The sequence below is a fragment of the Melospiza georgiana genome, chromosome 5 (genome assembly GCF_028018845.1).
Source record: "Melospiza georgiana isolate bMelGeo1 chromosome 5, bMelGeo1.pri, whole genome shotgun sequence".
Taxonomy (NCBI): domain Eukaryota; kingdom Metazoa; phylum Chordata; class Aves; order Passeriformes; family Passerellidae; genus Melospiza; species Melospiza georgiana.
In genome coordinates, this window is record NC_080434.1 from 19,997,071 (window position 1) to 20,014,962 (window position 17,892).

At 45.4% G+C, this 17,892-nt stretch overlaps 2 protein-coding genes across 2 annotated transcripts; one reads left to right on the forward strand and one right to left on the reverse strand.

The window, feature by feature from the left end:
• Positions 1 to 4,051: 4,051 nt before the first annotated feature.
• POMK (protein O-mannose kinase) lies at positions 4,052 to 5,946 on the reverse strand. Its single transcript, XM_058024006.1, has 2 exons — positions 5,414 to 5,946; positions 4,052 to 4,903 (listed from the first exon to the last, which is right to left on the reverse strand). The coding sequence occupies exons 1-2, from the start codon at positions 5,699 to 5,701 to the stop codon at positions 4,130 to 4,132; spliced, it is 1,062 nt and encodes a 353-aa protein (XP_057879989.1). The 5' UTR covers positions 5,702 to 5,946; the 3' UTR covers positions 4,052 to 4,129.
• A 668-nt stretch (positions 5,947 to 6,614) lies between these two features.
• Positions 6,615 to 17,819, forward strand: HGSNAT (heparan-alpha-glucosaminide N-acetyltransferase). The gene is made up of 15 exons (XM_058024005.1): positions 6,615 to 6,697; positions 8,263 to 8,332; positions 8,941 to 9,010; positions 9,927 to 10,033; positions 10,490 to 10,566; positions 11,183 to 11,213; positions 12,099 to 12,259; positions 12,598 to 12,707; positions 13,122 to 13,243; positions 13,644 to 13,770; positions 13,890 to 13,976; positions 15,101 to 15,178; positions 15,286 to 15,356; positions 15,495 to 15,607; positions 16,615 to 17,819. The coding sequence occupies exons 2-15, from the start codon at positions 8,328 to 8,330 to the stop codon at positions 16,794 to 16,796; spliced, it is 1,341 nt and encodes a 446-aa protein (XP_057879988.1). The 5' UTR covers positions 6,615 to 6,697; positions 8,263 to 8,327; the 3' UTR covers positions 16,797 to 17,819.
• Positions 17,820 to 17,892: the final 73 nt, after the last annotated feature.

Genomic DNA, 17,892 nt, shown 5'->3' on the forward strand with positions numbered 1-17,892 from the left:
ATCCATAGTACAAAATGGGAAATGCTCCATCAGACTTGACCCCCCAGAAGTGTGCAGCCAGCAGGCAATCTAGAAAGGGAATCAGCATAACCTTGACACTGCTATTCTTTGGGTGGCTCTGAGGAGAAAATGAAAGGAGCAGTGGGTTTGAACTGAATCTGGGACTCTGCTCTGAGACAGAGACCTCTGAGGTGGTTTCCATTCTATAACCTGCAGTACAAACCTGCCTGGTAAAAGCTAAACTTTAGTAGGAAATCCACTGTGAATTTGTTTTGGCAACAGCATTGGGCCAAGGATAGAGTGCACCACAGCAGTAGTGGGCCCTGACTCAGCTGCCACCCGCAGCCAGACTGTCAGCAGGCTCAGCTAGCATGGCCCCAGTGTCCTGCTCTCCTCCTCTGCTAGCACAGCAGTGTCCCAGCAGAGCTCAGTCTGGGAACCAGGGGCCATTTCTCGAGTCTGGGAGAGGGCTTCTGCTCTGATTCTTTGTCTAGCAGCTGGGTGGGTGAAATACGCTGTGGGACTGCTGCAGGGATGGCAGAGGAGGCATTGCCCAAAAGAGAAGGGTAACGTGGTTACACTAACCTCAGCAAAAGGGTTGCTCTGACCCTTGGAAAGGGGCCAGACCCAGGGCCTTCATCTTGATAATGACAGCAAACAAAAGCCCTGGAATGACTGGGATGATATCTGCCTCGGCACTGATTACCTAGGGTGGTTTGGGGAGCCTCCTCTGAAGTTTTCTGAAGGAGATAAGCATCAATCACTGTCCTTCTTGTGTGACCTGCATCTTTGTGCAGTTTCTTTGACTGGCTTTTTGGGATGGAAGAAGAGTAATACAATAAGAAACATGAAAATTACTATTGCCAGAGAAGCATTTTTTGTGGGAAAGGATGGGGAATGTGGGACACTTGATCAGAGCTTGAGATAAGAACCAGCAGCTGTTGTTGAGGTTAGGCAGAACTGTGGCAGTGGTCTTAGCAGGGGAGGTCATGGCCACTGGTCTAGAGCTGGCCGGGGACTTGCAGGCTCCCAGCTGTGAACAGGCCTCTTCCTGCCCTTCATCCTCTGATGCTTTCCACTGGACAGACAAGAGCTGCTTGTACTGAGGCAGCAAAGTCCCTGAATGTTTATCAAAGGCTGTGACTGGTGGTAAAGACTGAAATGCCCAGAAAAGAGAACTGGAAAGAGGGGAGACTACTGCATGTAGGGCTGTCCTGCCCCTTTTCCCCCTCTCTGTCATGCCTTGCCTTTTCCCTTTAAGGGAAAAGAAGCTGGAAATGTGGGAAGGACTGGATGGATTCATGCAAACGAGACTGCAGAAGGAGCTAGCAAGGAAGAATAGAAAGATGCAAACATCTGATTTTACAGAAAGACTGGAAGGAGGTGACATGCAAACTTGGTTTTGGTCCCACCAGGTTGAGATAGAAACGGACAGTAAAGCACACAAAGTCCATGAGCAAGTTAAAGGGGAAGTGGCATGTGTGGCCAACAGGTCAGCCCCTATATCTATCTGTCTTGTTGCCTCAAACTCACTAAAGCAAACACAATGATATCTTTAAGGGGTTTACCTTTAAGGGAAGTTTGCTAGGAAAACACTGGCAGCAAGGCCAGATTCTGTCCATGTCTGGGCTTCAGAGGCAGCTGCTAATAACTGACTCTAAACTGACCTTCATGCTGCCATCTAGTGTTTCCTCACAGACAAAAACAACATCCCAAAAAATAAACTGCAGCTCCATAATATAGTATTCAGAACAAATCTGATTTATTCCTGCTGAAATACAATGCTGAACAACACACAAGCTGAAGGGGAGGGAATGGGAAAGAGACATGGAGAAGCCACTGCTCAAGGTGAATGTTTAGGGAGACACCTCTTTCTAAAAAAATTTGTGATTATTTCATCCAGGAACAGGGAATCATCTCCATGGCAAGATAATTATTCCGAACCAGAATTTTTCCACATTTTTTTCACTTGGTGAAATTAATATGGCTGTTTGCAAGGTGCAACAGTACACAACAGGGCAAGAATCCCAGCAGAAGCTTGTCTTAACCAAGAGACACCAGCACAAGATGTTTGTCAGGTTCTTGTCTGTCCTTGCTACACTCTTAAAAACCCTTCATGGAATGGTTATTTACAGCCATCAGATGATGATTTCCCTCTCAAGTGTACACGATGGCTAACAAAAGGTAACAAATTATTGTGGGAGAAACATGCAGAAGATGTGACTCTTGACCCTTTAAAGCTTTATCCCTGGCTTCAAGGTGCTGTAACAGGAGACTTTTTCAACTGCTGCATATCTTGTATTCATACTGGAACTGTAGAACTCTAACCCTAACAATAACAAGTCAAGAGTTCATGGGCTGGATGATGCATTTTCAACAGAGCATTTCTTTTCCCCATGCTTCTTTTAGGCGTTTTGAGTCAAAGTCCAAAACAAACCCAAAGCATCCACAATCACTGCTCTCTTTTGGAAAAGTTGATTTCTAAGCTTTGTCTTCTGACAACCTCAGTAGGAAAGCTGCAAGGAAGGAATGAATAAATGGAAAATGGCAAAAGTCTAATTTAAGAAAAGACATTGCCCAGAGGGAAAGGAAAGGCATAATCAGCAGCTTGTATTGTATGATTTCAGGAATTAATTTCCTTATCTGCAGGAGATTTTTCCAATTTATAAAATTCTGATACCAAGATTTGAACATTGTACATTATGAAATGACTGCATGATCTCAGTGCAGTCAGAACATGGCTGGTTTATGTGCAGAGGAATAGCAGCACAGACAAGAACAAACCAAACTCTTCAAAAAGGAGCAAAAAGGACAGTGTACCTCTCTGCTTAGAAATCACCTCTCAGGTCACAATATGGAAGTTGTCTCTTAGGCCTTTCAAAGATTTAGTCCACAGCACAGAAAGTCCTCAGGTGGACAATGGTGGAGTTCATGTTTCTCATTCATATTATTCCTGGTTTTTCACCATGGGGACTACATCCTGGATCCCAGTCCCACCAAACACAGCTTGCTGCTGGATTAAGGCATCATTGCTCTTCCTTTCTAGATGTTGGTACCAGGCTGTTACATTCATGTAGGTTACCTCAAGCTTTTTCCTAACACACCAAAAAGATTACTTTTTAGCAGCCTTCCTTTATCCTTAATGGACTTTGAATACAGTTGTATGCTCTGAATACAGGAATTTTCTTTTCCAAAGGTTGTGTTTAATGCTTATTGCTGTGGAAGTCATATTCTCTTTCAGTTCCTTGTTATTCTCCTCTCCATCAAATCATGATGACACTTAGCCAGGATAGATAGGTGAATGAAAAAAAAATAAAGACACGCTTCGGCTCTTTTCCAAAGTGTTCAGCATTTCTGTGGATTACAGAGGGGCGAGAGACTTGCATTTGACAGCTTCATCTTGGAAGAGCTCATCTGGGAATACCACAGGACAAAGGCTTGAAAACCAAGAACCTGTGTCTGTAAGGAGACTCTTCAGAATCTGCATCATCTTCTTGCTTCCAGAAGTGGCCACACACTTGCTATTGTGGGATACAGGAGCAACAGCCATACAGCTCCAAAAACAGCCTATGCCCCAGCCAGCAGGGAGAGACTGCCACTGCAGCTCTGGCCCTGGGGCTCACCAAAACCTGAAGTGAAAGAGGGTACTCCCTTCTGAGTGACCACTGCTTTTACTGCATGGGAAAGTAGATGAGGGCTCTGTGGGTACAACACAGGCCAAAGCCACAGTAATCAGCCCAAAGCTTGTGGGGGGCATGCCATGGTCTCTGCTCTCCAGTCTCCAGCAACAAGTTAAGGTAGACCAATATTTTTTCAGCTGTTTTTCTCTAATTTTTAAGATATTTTTTGTGTATATGTTGCAAAAGAAAATTTATCATTTCTTAAGGAACAAATTTTCCCTGCACCCACACAACTTCCTTTCTCTCCCTCCTCCTCTTCCAATGGTAGATTGAACATGCCAATGGAAAGCTTGCACAGCTCTTGGATTGGGTGGGATTTTTTTTCTTTTAATCAAGACGTACAAGTTCAGCTGTTCTTTTCTTCTCAGAGATTTTGCCCATCAGGCAAGCTACATAAATAGGAAGGACATTAACTTAAAACCCCAGCGTGTTGTTTGCCTCGTGATTCACTATAACATTTCTCTAGTACTAGGCATGGCTGCCTCCCGAATAAGCAGAGTTAAAACTTTCCTGTAGGTGTCTAAGACCTCTTGGGCAGAGGGCCGTTCTGCCGGGTCCTTCTTCTTACACGCTGCATGGATGTCAAACAGATGCAGTCGTACAATGTCACTTCCTTCAACATGGCCCAAGAAAAAATTTGAGACATCTGGGATTTTCCAGATGTCTGTTTTCTCATCATAGGGAGGCATGAGGTCATCTTCGAATGGCACATCTTCTCCATAGGGCCAACGCTGCTCAGGAGCTACAAACTCACCCCAGAGCTCCCTGTGACCGCACTTCACCAGCCTGCCAGCACTCCTGTTCACAAGAGGCAGAGCGTCCAAATCATTCACCAGAACGTGGAAGTCACTTGTCAGGAGATACTGGGAGAGAACCTTGTCCAGGTCATTGGAGTCACACATCACTAAGGTGCCCAGGGGGCTGCTGTGCAGGTACCGAATGACACTCACGTAGTCTATAGCAAGCATCAGCCTGCGATGCCAGGTGTTCATGGCCTTGTACTTGGGAATGTGGAGAGTTTCATTCAGGCCTCTCAGTGAACCAAGAGGATGGTACTCGGTGAGGATTGTGAACTGCTGCTCACAGTAGCCAAGCAGCCGAACAACATGCTTGCTCTGAAGGGCTTTCAGCATCTTCAGTCCATGGAGAAAGTCCTCCTTCAGCTCTGAGTTGGTGAGCTGTGAAAGGACCACTTTCTTTTCCTTCCACTCAGAAAGAAAGACCTGAGAACATACAAGAAACACATAAGACACGTGGAGTGCCTTCTTCAATGAACAGCTACCAGCTGCTGCTGACCTTTCCTGTGACTGGCTAGTCACAACTGCAAATTACAGTCACCAGGCACAGTCAGCTTTAGGTAGAGCCGTGTGCCTGTCACAGCAAGCCCCTTCCAATGCCACAGTTATATCACGATTTACTACATTTTCTTTGGCATGGACAATGCATATGAATTAAGTTATTTTATATCACCCAAATAGCCAGTCTCACTCTGCCAGGATTGCACCAATCTGTGATTCTGCTTGTGTAGCTGGATGTCATTTGGTGTCAGAGAGGTGGCCCAGGTTATGCTGTCGTACCTGTTGTGTTCGCCTTATCAGTAGCCATATGGTCGCGGATGCCTACGGTAATTAGCTGCTGAGAGGATAATCATAACAGCAGTGCTGGCGTTAATTAGGCAGCAAAATGTGAAAGCTCTTTATCCAGAGAAGAGAAGAAAGAAAATCCAAACTCACCTTTTTCACAGCACCTTCACCAACACACTTGAGTTTCCTGACTTCCCTATTTATGGCCTCGCAGGAAAGCCACGGGGAACAATTCTTCACCGCTCCGAATTTGAAATGCCCAAAAGGGCAGAGGCCAGAGTCCGTTTCGACATGTCCCAGAGAGCTGGAAAACTTGTTGAGGTACAGGTAGAGAAAGGCATTAAGGAGCAGGACGGCCGCAAGCAGTAACGCCAGCGAGATGGATGGCACGTCTCTGGGAAGAAGCTCCCTCCTAACGAAATGCTGTTTCTTTTCCATGGCCGTGCCTTCCGCATCCTCCGTGAAAGACAGAGGCTAAGCAGAACCCTCTTCCCAACCGGGGGATGAACGCCTTTACGGCTTTTTCAGTGCCGGCTGCCCAGAAGTCCCGCAGGCACCGCGCTCCGGCGCCTGCAGCCTATGACGAGAGGCCACGCGTGGCAGCGGGACGTGTTAAAGGCGGCCGCAAGCTCGACGCTCGCCGCGCTGCGCATCCTCCCGCGTTTCCGCGCAGGCGGGCCCGAGCCGCGGGCGGGCGGGCGGACAGGGACGCCTGACCCCGGAAAACACCGGGAAGCGCGGCCCGCGGGGCGGCGGCGGCGGCGGCCCCGCCCCGGGGCGGAGCGCGGCGCGATGGCGGCGGCGGCGGGGCTGGTGGCCGCGGTGGCGGCGGCGCTCGGCGCGCTGCTGATGGCGCCCGGCCTCTCGCAGCCCGACGGGCAGGGCGCGCCCGGGCCCCGCGGCGGGGCGGCGGCGGCGGCGGAGCGGCGGCGGTCGGGGCGGATGGACCAGGCGCTGCTGCTCGTCCGCAACGAGCTGCCCGCCCCGGGCCTCAACGTCGCTGCCCGCTCCGGCTCCTGCCACCAGGTGAGGGGCTGTGCCGGGCGGGGGTCACCCCCGGCCTCCGCTTCTGACAGCCCGGCCAGCGGCGGGGCTGCTCCGCTTCTCCGGCGTCTCCCCGCGGCTTCGTCAGGTCGCTTCGCTTCGGTTTTACCTTCGAGCAGCACGCAGGGAATTCCGCAGGAGATGCTCCAGCCCCGTGGCATCTTTCCTTGTCTTTGCCACCGTGCAAGGCAGAACCCCGTTTCACTCTCCTTTGGCACTAATGAGCTCCCTTCACCCTCTTCTTCCACAGTGCTTGTATCAGTTCCTGGCGTTTGTCCCACCAAGCAACGAGAGCCTGAGAAAACCAGGCACGGCGTCGGTAATGGTTGATACGCAGCATCCACTCACCCTGCTGCTCAACAGCTCTGTGGGTGACAGAGATCTCTGCAAGTAGGTGGCCCAGCCCCAGGGAGTACATGGATAGTGCTATCCTCTATTTGTGTTGGTTTGTTGTTGGTTTTTTGGGTTTTTTTTTCCCCTTGGAGCCATGTGCCTCTTCACTGCCTGCTCATCTCCTCCTTTTTCCCAACTTTTAGATCTAGAGCTCAGCCTTCACCCCACTGCTGTGACAGTGTGATGTACTTTGGAATTGTGCTGAAAGGTGCGAGCAGGAGCAAAAACTGTTCATTGAGGCAGCATGTGCAAGCACCTGGTTTCTCTTGCAGGGAGTCTCTAGCTCAAGAAGACAAATGATGGCAGTGCATGTGTGGTAAAGAATTGGTGCTGGGTTAGGGGAGGGTAATGCTTGGAAGAGGCAAGTTCTGTGTTAGATCACAGTGTTGGGTCCAAGTTTTTGGCTTGCCTTTCCTCAGGCTGACAGCCCCTCTGAGTGCTGCAGTGGTACCTGCATGTACTGGGGGTGGCTCACCAAGTTTTGTTTCCTTTATCATTTGCAGAATTCAGTATCATTTTGGAGAGTTTGGCAATTATTCCCTCGTGGTAAAGACCATAAGTACAAGCAACCAAACTGTTTCTTGTGACCTAATCATCAATGAAGGCCCTATCAACAGCTACCTCCGTATGTAGCGCTCTCTTTTTCCCTTTCATTCTACAGCCCACATGTCTCCCAGCAGAACCAGCTTCCTAAGAAGCCTGTGCAGCCACTCATGTTGTGCTGGAGAGTTGTCATGGGCTTGCTCCTCTTCTTTCTTGACATCCTCCCTATGTTTTATACACCCATCTTGAGGCCCTGACCAGGATCAGGCCTCTTCACATGATATCCTGTCTGCCCTCAACATTTTTGCAGCAGGCATTAGTACAGAAAAATCAGTGGCTATGTGTCTGGAGGGAGATACTACTTCCTGTTTCCCTGCATGGTTTTGTATATATGCAGAATCCTCCCTCTTCTTCCCTCTGTCTTCTCTCACAAAATGGGAAACAATTCACACAGTGTTTGTTTGGATTTTTGTTTGTTGTTGCACTTTAAATTTAGAACCTGACCTTCTTCTTTTTTGTTCATCTCTTATCCAGGACTGTTTCAAACTCTTGTCTGTGTCCGTTCTTTTCCATTACATTATTCTTCAGTTCTTCCAGTTTCCTAACTGTAAAGAAAAATTCTCCATGCTTGCTAACTAGGTGTATTGCCCTTTCCCCTATCTTCTTCACATTGAGGCTGTTTTGAAATCTCTACTTCCTTCTTCAGAACATATCACAGCACATCAGCTCTTCTCTCACTACTGTCTTGTGATGCAATGTGGTTTTATTTTGCTCTTTTTATGCCAAGATGTGGAGTCACTGAGCTGCACTTTGAAACTAACCTGCTTTTGTGTTGGGTAGTTTGGGGGTTTTGCTGTGGGTTTTGATTTTCCTCTGGGATGTTTATTGCATGGAGAAGTGGGGATAATGATCGAGGAGTTGGGCTTTGTGTCGTGTTTGTGTCTCACTTGGCCAAGCCCAGGTTGCTGGATGGTTTTGTTAGATCATTTATAGAGTTGTGTTCTTCCCTTTTCATGTAGCTATTCTCTTTGCTTTCCTGGTTTACGTGGGGATCCTTGCTCTCCTGATTGCTGGGCGCCTTCTCATGAAGTAAGTGAACTTCTTCCTTGCACGTGCCAGTTTAAGACCACACATCTCAGTGTGGCAATACTTTGGAGTCTCACTTGTAGCCCTGCTTGCACATCAGATCCTGTTATCAGGTTCCATGTGCACGTTGTGGCACATGTGGCAAGAAATGCAGAGTAATGCAATTTCACTCGAGGGATATCTTGCAGCCTTGGTAGTTTGTGTGCAGAGCAACTGATGTTCACTGTAACCTCACAAATGCCCTGCTGCACCCTGATGTCCCTTGTTCCTTGTCTAGTTCTGGATCAGTAATCCAAGGCAGTGAGACCAAAGTGCATGTAACAAATGCAACCTTCTGCCCTTTACTGAAAGGTGTAAATCATCTTTGCTTGTAAGCAACCCGAGAATAAAACCCCCAAACATGAGCTTGTGTCAGTGTATTTCCACAGCTGGACTTAACTGAGATCCTAGGTGCTGGCTGAATCTCAGTATTACCTATGTGAGGTGTAAAAACAGAAATAGGAACTGTCAAAACTTCTCTTTTATTCTGCTAAATAGCTTCTATTAAGGTGAAATTAACTATAAAGTACTTTTGGCTTTGTTTTGTGTTTTAAACTGTTACTCATTTTCAGAATTGATCCAGTCAGAAACTGGGTTTACAAGAAACTGAATCCCAGAGCAACTGATCGTATGATTAACTCCGTGAGTGACCACAGTATCTTTAGTTTGCATTCTGTAATGTTTGCATTTCTGAGAAACACACACTCTCTGGACATCTGGGGACTTGTTTATTACTAATCCTCTTCCCCTTGTGTGCGTTCCCCTTAGCAAATCTTGTACTGATGTCAGATAGGCAATTTTATGTTAATGGAGAGTGCTCGACTGGGTTTCCATGCAAGTGTAGTGGATTCCTTGTAAAGCTCTTGCAAGTTTTGAACATACATCTTTATGCCCTCTTTAATTCCTTTGAAACAAATGTGTTGGTAAAAATACTGTTCCCTTCTAACATAGTCAGTGTAAGGGAAATCACAGCCTTCATTACTGCTTCCAGCACAGCAGGAATTTAGCAAAAAAAATGAAGTCAGAATTTCTCTGGCACCCCTAGAACCGGCATTTGTATGGGATCCTTATTTTGTAGTAGAATGTATATAGTTCATCAGAGTCTGGGCTTCATATTGAAGAGGTCCAAACCTGTCTAGAATCAAAAGACTTGGAAGCAGAGCTCTACAGCAATCTCCAAAGTCTCTCTGTGGTGTCAGACAAGTGCTGATGGGTGGGGGGCTCCTGTTTGAGCGTTAGCAACTGGATCTGCTCAGCTCTGTTGTAAAGCAGTACTCAGAGTGTTGGCAAGTCTCTGGTTGATTTGGAGGGGACCCAGCTCTGAGTCTCAAGCACAGGCTCATTTCACTGCGTTCTTCTGCCTGGTCAAAGGTAGCCTGGAGTATCTGCAGGCATTATTGCAATGTGGTGAAGCCAGGAAGAGGTTAGAAGTAGACAAAAGAAAGACAGGGACAATAAAGACTGTGTGTGTGAAAGTTTGCAGTTTACTATCCTTTGTTCCCCAGTCAGCTGGTGCAGCTGCTGATGTGCTCTTCATGTGTCTGGTTTGTTCCTGAAGGAGCTCGGATCCCCGAACACCACAGACTCCATTAACTGTGATCCTGCCCCGCAGTCGTGGAGCTCGGGCTCGCGGCAGCGCCTGCGGTCCCTGGACACCTTCCGAGGGTGAGCCTAAGAGTTGCTCAAAAGCAGCTCTTCCAAGGGGAATGACACTTTTCCAGTGGTTTGACAGTGTGTGGCAATATATAGCAGATGGACAGTTCAAGGTGGTCTGTTTTACTTGGAAGTTAATCAAGATTTTAATTCTCAGATATTCCAAAATATTTTGTAATTGATCTAATTTGAGGAGACATCAAAGTTGTGGCAGATGATGCAAAAAACCAATGTATTCAGTGTGGAAATGCTACAAGGAGCTTGCTTTGGTTCACCACCACCCATGATTTTTGAAACATGGCTTACTGGTTGGTAAAGCTGGAAACCTAGGAAATCTTGCTTTAAAAATAAAATAAATCAAATCTCAGAGTTAGAAATGCATCAGTGGGAGTAGTAATCATTAACTTTGTGTTCATAAATATGCATTTCATCGACATGTGATACTTTGTGGTTTTGTTGTCTTTTTAGGCTCTCTCTTGTAATTATGGTGTTTGTTAACTATGGAGGAGGAAAGTACTGGTTCTTCAAACATGAGAGCTGGAATGGTAAAGTACAATTGAGACAGTTGCTCTGGGTTTTAACTGCAGCAGTATCTAGAAATGGTTGGTGTTGCAGCTGCTGCAGTGAGCTGTTGCTCAGCCAAAGGCTGGGATGCTGTCCTGGTTTGCCTCAGCAGGGAATCTGCCTGTTGGTTAAATGGGCAAAGCAGAGTGTAGTCCTCCTCATGACAGCATGGTTTCACCTCACAGTCTGTGTGTAACCTTTTCTTTTGTGATACAGGGTCATATCTTTAACTTTCCTGGGTTGCTAAATGACCCTAGTCAAGCTGATGTTGCTCAGTGCTGTAAAAACATAATGCCTTGATTGGTAAGCTGATAGGGATGAAGTCAAGCATTGTAATGCCTGGGAGAACAGCAAGGATCCCATCCCTGAAATCTTTCCCAAGGCACAGCAATCAGTTCTGACCCTATTCTTGAAGAGTGGCAAATGCAGTGAAGCAATATGATTAGCTCTTTGTAGGTTTTGTTTGTAACATGTTTTAGGTTTTGAGACATAAATAGTTGCTAGCAGCCTGCAATTCCTCTAGAAAATCAGCAGTAATATAGTTAAATGTGAGGAGGGTTCAAGATAGGTAACACGCTCCTTTGTATTTCTCTGTAGGATTAACAGTGGCAGATCTGGTGTTTCCATGGTAAGTTTTCCTGAAGAATAGTTTTTGTATCAAGTGATTCTTTGTATTAAATATTGCAAGTGGAACTTTGTGTGCACCTTGCCTCCATGTGGAAATGTATTTGGAGGGATGAATTTGTGTAAAACAGTCAATAGGAGTCTGCCCCTACAAATAACAACATATAACAACATAACCCTTATGAACCAGTAGAAGAGCTAAGTGGTTTGGTGCCCACATCCTCCTCCTTCCCACACACAAGGCCCAGGTTACCCTGCCTGTGGAAGTGCAGTATCCCTGAGGAGCTCAATGCCATGCCACTGTGTTAAAAGCTGCCAATCTGGCAAGATTCAAAGCTGGACTGGTGTGTATCCATAGATAAAGGAACCAAATAAATTTTGGATTAAGCTGATATTTCTATAACCAAAAAATGGTCTTATGGAGAAGCAATTATCCCATCTGCCCCTAACATGCTTCTCTACACCAGCTCTGGATTCTGTTGGAGTAGGGAGCTGGACTTGGACTGTGAACCTAAGCTAGAGGAGAGGAGTAGGTCAGTTCTGAATTTGAATCATAGATTTGAAGCTGGTGTTTGGCTGTTCTGAAGATGCTAATTTGATTTTGGGTAATGGATTTTTTTGGTATCATGTGAATTGCTGGAAAAAGAGCTGACTGCAATCACAACCCTACCTCAACTGACCACTGAAAAAGGCAGAAGTGTCCCATAGTGCAAGCTCAGTAGCCTAGAAATTCCTAGCAATCAGAGGAAATAAAATCACCCAGTTTCACTCAGTGCATGCATCTCTGTTGGACCAATGCAGGCCACTCTGCCAGCTTTAGTGTTTGCTGTCACTCATACATATTATGAGACATCTGTCAGCTCCATTTCCCATCTGCTCTGTTCTCCAGGTTTGTGTTCATCATGGGGACATCAATAGCATTGGCACTGGGCTCCGTGCTGAGGTGGGGAAGTTCCAAGTGGAAGGTGCTTAGAAAAATCATCTGGAGGAGTTTTGTGCTAATCCTGCTGGGAATCATAGTTGTGAATCCCAATTACTGCCTTGGACCTTGTGAGTGGAACTTGTCTTCCTTGCATTTCTGTAACTTGTTCCTGCCTCCTTGGCTGGGCTGCTGCAAAAACTTTAACAGTTGGATGGTATCTTGTGGAGTGCTGTTCAGTTCTGCACTGATGAAATTCTCTCTCTTAAGACTCTTGTGCCAACCACTGTTGATTGTCTTAATGACTTTCCCAGGACTTTGATGTACAGAAAATTGGGACGGCAGAGTGGAGGTGTCCCTTGTACCCACAGGTGCAGTGGATCTCATCTCTCCCTGAAGAAGAATCACTTTTGTATTTACAGCAGAGCCTGTGTCTGCTCCTCTTCCACATTGCTTGCATGTCTTCCAGTGTCCTGGGATAATCTGCGTATTCCAGGCGTGCTCCAGAGGCTGGGATTCACATACCTGGTGGTTGCTGCTCTTGAACTCCTGTTTACAAGGGCTGATAGTGGGACTTGGGTGAGTTATGTGGGGAGATTCTGACAATTGAACTGATAAATCCTGTAGTCTGCGTTTTGTCCAGTTAATTTTGGCAAGGATTTTTCACAGCAGGGGAAAGTAATACTGGGTTTTGGCCTTTCTGTTTTCCCAAAAGGCTTTTGTTCTATGCATGAATCAAAATTCCTTTTGACATTTTCCAAGCTAAAAAACATTAAGGGCTTTTGTTTTGGTTTGTTTCTCCCCCCTGCCCCAAGTAACTAAGTGTCTGGAAATTGCTTGTGAAAATGAAAGTTCTATTGGTAGAACCCAGTTTTGTAATGACTTCTCCCTCTTGTATCTGGGGTACAAGACTGGCTGCCAGGAAGTGCAGGTTGTCCCCAAGGGCATGGTTTTTACTTGCCAGCTAACACCCCCTCCCTCCATCTCATGCAGGAAGGACGATTCCCTGCTCTGCAGGATATTCTCCCCTACTGGCCACAGTGGATTTTTATTCTGGTGTTAGAAACAATTTGGCTCTGCCTGACCTTCTTGTTACCAGTGCCAGATTGTCCCAGGTAAGACCATGCACTCAGACAACTTAATGTGGAGTATCAAGTTGGTTCTCTTCTACTGAGTAGAGGGCACATTTTATTAGCCATAGGGAAAGAATGGAGGGAAGAGCTTTCAGGCCAGCAGTGTTAAAAGAAGCATCCATCATGTGAAAAAACTTTCTTTACTTTGGTACTAAAGTACCAGATGTTGTATAGGCGATGTCACTCTTCCGTTCTATCTAAAGAAGAGGACTAAAATCTCCCTGAGGTCTGTGTGCAGCAATACATGATCACTGCAGTGCCATCAATGTGTGCCTCTAGCCTGGGAAAACAGAGCATTTAGTGTGCTGGGTCAGTGGGCCAGTGGCTGTGCAGCTGGACTGTAACAACATTTTGTGCTACAACCTCTCTGCCTCTGTCCTAGGGGCTATCTCGGTCCTGGGGGCATTGGGGACTTCGGAAAGTATCCCAACTGCACTGGAGGAGCAGCAGGTTACATTGACCGCTTGCTTCTTGGAGAAAAGCATATGTATCAGCATCCCTCTTCAGGTGTAAGTAGTTTTTGGTTTGCAGTATGTCAGGAGTGGCTTGGGAATTATATGTGCAGGGGGATTTAAAAGAAAGGAGTTTGGTTGCTTGGGTTCTCTGTAACAGCTATTTTCTCTCTAAGGTGATTTACCAATCAACGATGCCATATGATCCTGAAGGGATCCTGGGGACCATAAATAGCATTGTTATGGCATTTTTGGGACTGCAGGTACCTCATTTTTTTTCTGGCTGCATGCTATAATGGGAAGATTTGAAGGCAACTTGGAAGTGGGGACGCAACTGGGTTTCTTTACATAAGGCTGAGACTGGTTCTAACAAAACCTTTTTCAGAACAATGCTTTCGCAATGGCTTAGCCTGAGGTGAGTGCCAGAGAAGTGGAAACTAACATGGCAGTAGCTTGCATTAGATACACTGAGACTTCTTCTCAGTTTTTGTAAGGGATGGACACAAAAAGCTTGCAAAATAGACACCTGGTGTTTCAAGGCTGGGCTTATGCTGGGAGTAGGCTGGCTCTGCATGTTGGAAAATAAGGCTGAAACACACAAATTGCACAGCTTCATTGTAAGAGTTTCAAAAGTTGCAGATGTACTTGCTCCCCCTTGCTGATTTTCTGCTTGTTGTGCAGTGATAACCATCTTGCACAGGTGCTGTGTGCTCACCTTCCCTGACAAGAGAGATGCAGGGCTTCATACTGGTGTTATCAACACCAAAAGCTCACAGGTCACAACTGTTTAAACTACTGCACTTTTTGATGCAGTTTTGATGCACTGCTGGCTTTTCTGATGGTGCAGCAGCTGTGAACCAAACTGGAACTCCTGCTGGGAAAGAAATGTTACCACATGTAGCACTGGGTAAAAACTGATTTGGAATATCTGTGAGGCAGAGCTTGGAAGAGAAGTGTGACACTGAGGAGTGAATTATCAGGACACATTGCTTAGTGGTGTATGAAAAGAAGCATGTGCTCTGGGTGGGTCAGGGATGCTGTGGAGAAGCTCTTGGGGCTGGCTCTGGTGGTGTTACTTACCAAGGGAGAGGGAGCTCAATTATGTTGTGTTGACCTAATAAAGAGGCTTGTCCCCTTCCTCAGTTAACAGTAAGAAAGGGAGAAAAGGTGCACCTCTACTGCTGATTGGGTTGCATTTACATACTTTCCCCTTGTGTGTCCATTCTTTACAAAGAGTCCTCATTTTGAGGCTTTCAGCAACCTGGCTGATAGAAATCCCATTCATGGTCTCTATCTTAGCACAGGTAGCTGGTGGAAAATATATCTGGCTCTTGAAACGTGGTTACATTAATGGGCATTAATTATTTTTTTGTAATTTTTTTATAAGGCAGGAAAAATTACTTTGTTCTACAAAGACCAGCCCAAACAAATTATGAGTCGGTTCATCATATGGGGCATAATAATGGTAAGTCTGATAGTTATGTAGCTCTTTAAAAGACATGTATCTTAATGCAATGCAAATATTTCTGAAACATGCTGCAGTGGTTATATAAACTTGACTTTCTGTTTCAGGGAGTTATTTCTGCTATCTTGACAAAATGTTCTAAAGAAGAAGGGTTTATTCCCATAAACAAGAACTTATGGTAAGCAAAGAGATCAAACATTTCATATGATTTCATTAAAGTACTATTTTAGCTCAGAGAATGTTTTATCTTTTGTACATTGAGATCTGTATCACATAGTTCTCTAAATATTACTCTTTCTACTGAAAATGTTTGTAGGTCAATATCATATGTGACAACCATGAGCTGTTTTGCCTTCATCCTATTACTGCTGATATATTACCTTGTGGATGTCAAGAAATGGTGGTCAGGTGCTCCATTTTTATACCCAGGTCAGTAAAAACATCAGGAGACATATTCCTTACAATTCTTTCTGCACTGATACTATCCTTTGGTTTTCTTCGCTTCCATTGTCTGTAAGAAAGTAGGGATTTAGACTGAGGTCACCTGAAGGATTCCAGAATGATTGAGTGGAACCTTTACATAGAACTGGGACACTTGACACCAGATATTTAGGAGAGAGGGACAATAAATTCTTAAAATGAGGGCTAAAAGCTGCTATTGCCTAATGACTGTTCTGAGTTTGGTATCAAGTCAAGGTTCCAGTGAACAGCTGCCTAGTACCAAGCAAAATACCACAGCTGTTCAAAGTTGGTTTTGGAAGGGACTGCTGAGACTCATGTAACCTAATGGGAAACTCACAGGCCTGTCAACAGAGTAATACCACTTCTGAAGATGTGGAAGACTAAATCCCCTGGGCTGCTGTGTAGGTTGTGTCTCCGTGATTTTAGATAAGCGTGTTTCCCAAAGTATGCCACTGTGGTTTCAACCACACTGGGGACACAGCAAACATAAGTAGAGAATGCAAAGCCACAGCAGAGGGGACCTTTCAGCAACTTTGGTTCCTGTTGTCTGGGTAGGAAAATAGGCAGGGTGACAGCAGGGTATCTTACCTCCTACCAGAAACCCCAGCGCTTTGAAGGGCAGTCAGCATTTGTTTGTAAAGGCAGCAGATCTGACCAGATTGGTTGGCACTCATCCACTCTGAAAACAGTAACTGTTATTATTCTCCTTATTAATATAATTGCAGCATACTGACTTGGCTGTATTTTCAATTTAGCACAGAGATTATTTGTATTTCTTTTAATAAATGTTTTGGGGGAGAGAACCCCTCAGACTGTATTTGAAAACAGTGTGTAGCATCTTTGGGGCAAATGACATTAGCAGTTGTTGTCTTGGTGCCACTCTCTTTTATAAGCCTGGCACACCTCTGCCTGCTTGCTCTGAAGCAAGCCCATACCTGTTCTTTCAGATGGTATAACCCTGTGCTTCCTTTCAGGAATGAACTCAATCCTCGTATACATTGGACACCAAGTTTTTGCAAACTACTTCCCTTTTAAGTGGAAGATGCAAGACAGTCAATCCCACGCAGAGCATCTGACTCAAAACCTCACTGCAACAACTCTTTGGGTCATAATATCATACATACTTTACAGGAAAAGGATATTTTGGAAAATCTGATAGAGGTCGTCAAGGTCTAGCAGGCCTAGATTCTGATGAGGCAAGTGGATTAGCCTGAAATATGGTGGATTAGCCTGAAATATTGCCACTCAGGCTATATTACTAAAAAGGGATACTAGTTCAAGTTTACAGTGCCATGGAAGTCATCATCAAGACTTTTACGTGATTTAAGGGACAGTATTTTCCTATTTAACAAAAACTTACTAGTCTATTACAGTTGCTCTCTGTTTTCCATCTTTTGTAAATATTTTACTGATTTCCCTCTTTCATACAGAGAAGCTGAACATACCCTAACAGTTAGGCAGCCTAAGACAGCCTGATGGTGTTCATGAAAGGAACTGCAAGGGATGGGGGATGGTGACTGCAAGGAGTTGTCAAAAAGGGCCTGTGGTAGCAGTCCCTGACACAGAACCCCCTAACTCAGGTGGTCTGGGGTTTGTATATATCCTTGGCACCTCTTGCATGCCTGTCCCCTCTGGCTACTGGCACACATTTAACTTGGCCAGTGACCATCTGGGAAAGCTTGGGGGCACCTTTGTGTCGCAGCCTGGTGGTGCTATCAGCTGATCATGCTTCATTGTATTTTTCCCATTTATTCAACCAAACCCTTAGGTTTAGGATCCTGCTGAAGCCTAAAATCTCCTCTATTGGCTTATTAATCAGCAGGCTGCTCCTACAGGTTTAGCAGCCCATCTGTGCATGGTCTGGGACTTTGTGTAACACACCCCTTGCATGGACGAGGTCCGAGTTTCATGTGCTACACTCTAGGAGTGCAGAAAGGCCATTTCCTACTGACTTTGCATAATCACTTGGGTATTACCAAATTTCAATCAAAACAATCCTCTTTCTACATGAATTTACTTAAGGACCCTGAATCTGAAAACCAGCAATACAGGTAGAATTCTGCAGACAAGGAAGACCTAACAGATCAATTCCATGTAAGATAACAGTTTTTGGAAATTCAGGAAATTCACTCATGCTGTGATTTCCAAACTAGTGCTAATAAAAAACCTGAAATACCTTGCTATGTTCTCTGTGTATGTGCAAAGACAAAAAGAACTATGACACACACCTTAGTATAATGCTATGGAAAAAA

Excerpts from the sequence above, each read along its gene's own strand:
- POMK (XM_058024006.1), bottom strand. The coding sequence starts at position 5,701 with ATGGAAAAGAAACAGCATTTCGTTAGGAGGGAGCTTCTTCCCAGAGAC. Across the intron at positions 4,904-5,413 it reads GTGAAGGTGCTGTGAAAAAG|GTCTTTCTTTCTGAGTGGAA; the intron begins GTGAGTTTGGAT and ends GTATGTTCTCAG.
- HGSNAT (XM_058024005.1), top strand. Across the intron at positions 9,011-9,926 it reads CTGATCGTATGATTAACTCC|GAGCTCGGATCCCCGAACAC; the intron begins GTGAGTGACCAC and ends TTGTTCCTGAAG. Across the intron at positions 15,608-16,614 it reads TGCTCCATTTTTATACCCAG|GAATGAACTCAATCCTCGTA; the intron begins GTCAGTAAAAAC and ends GCTTCCTTTCAG.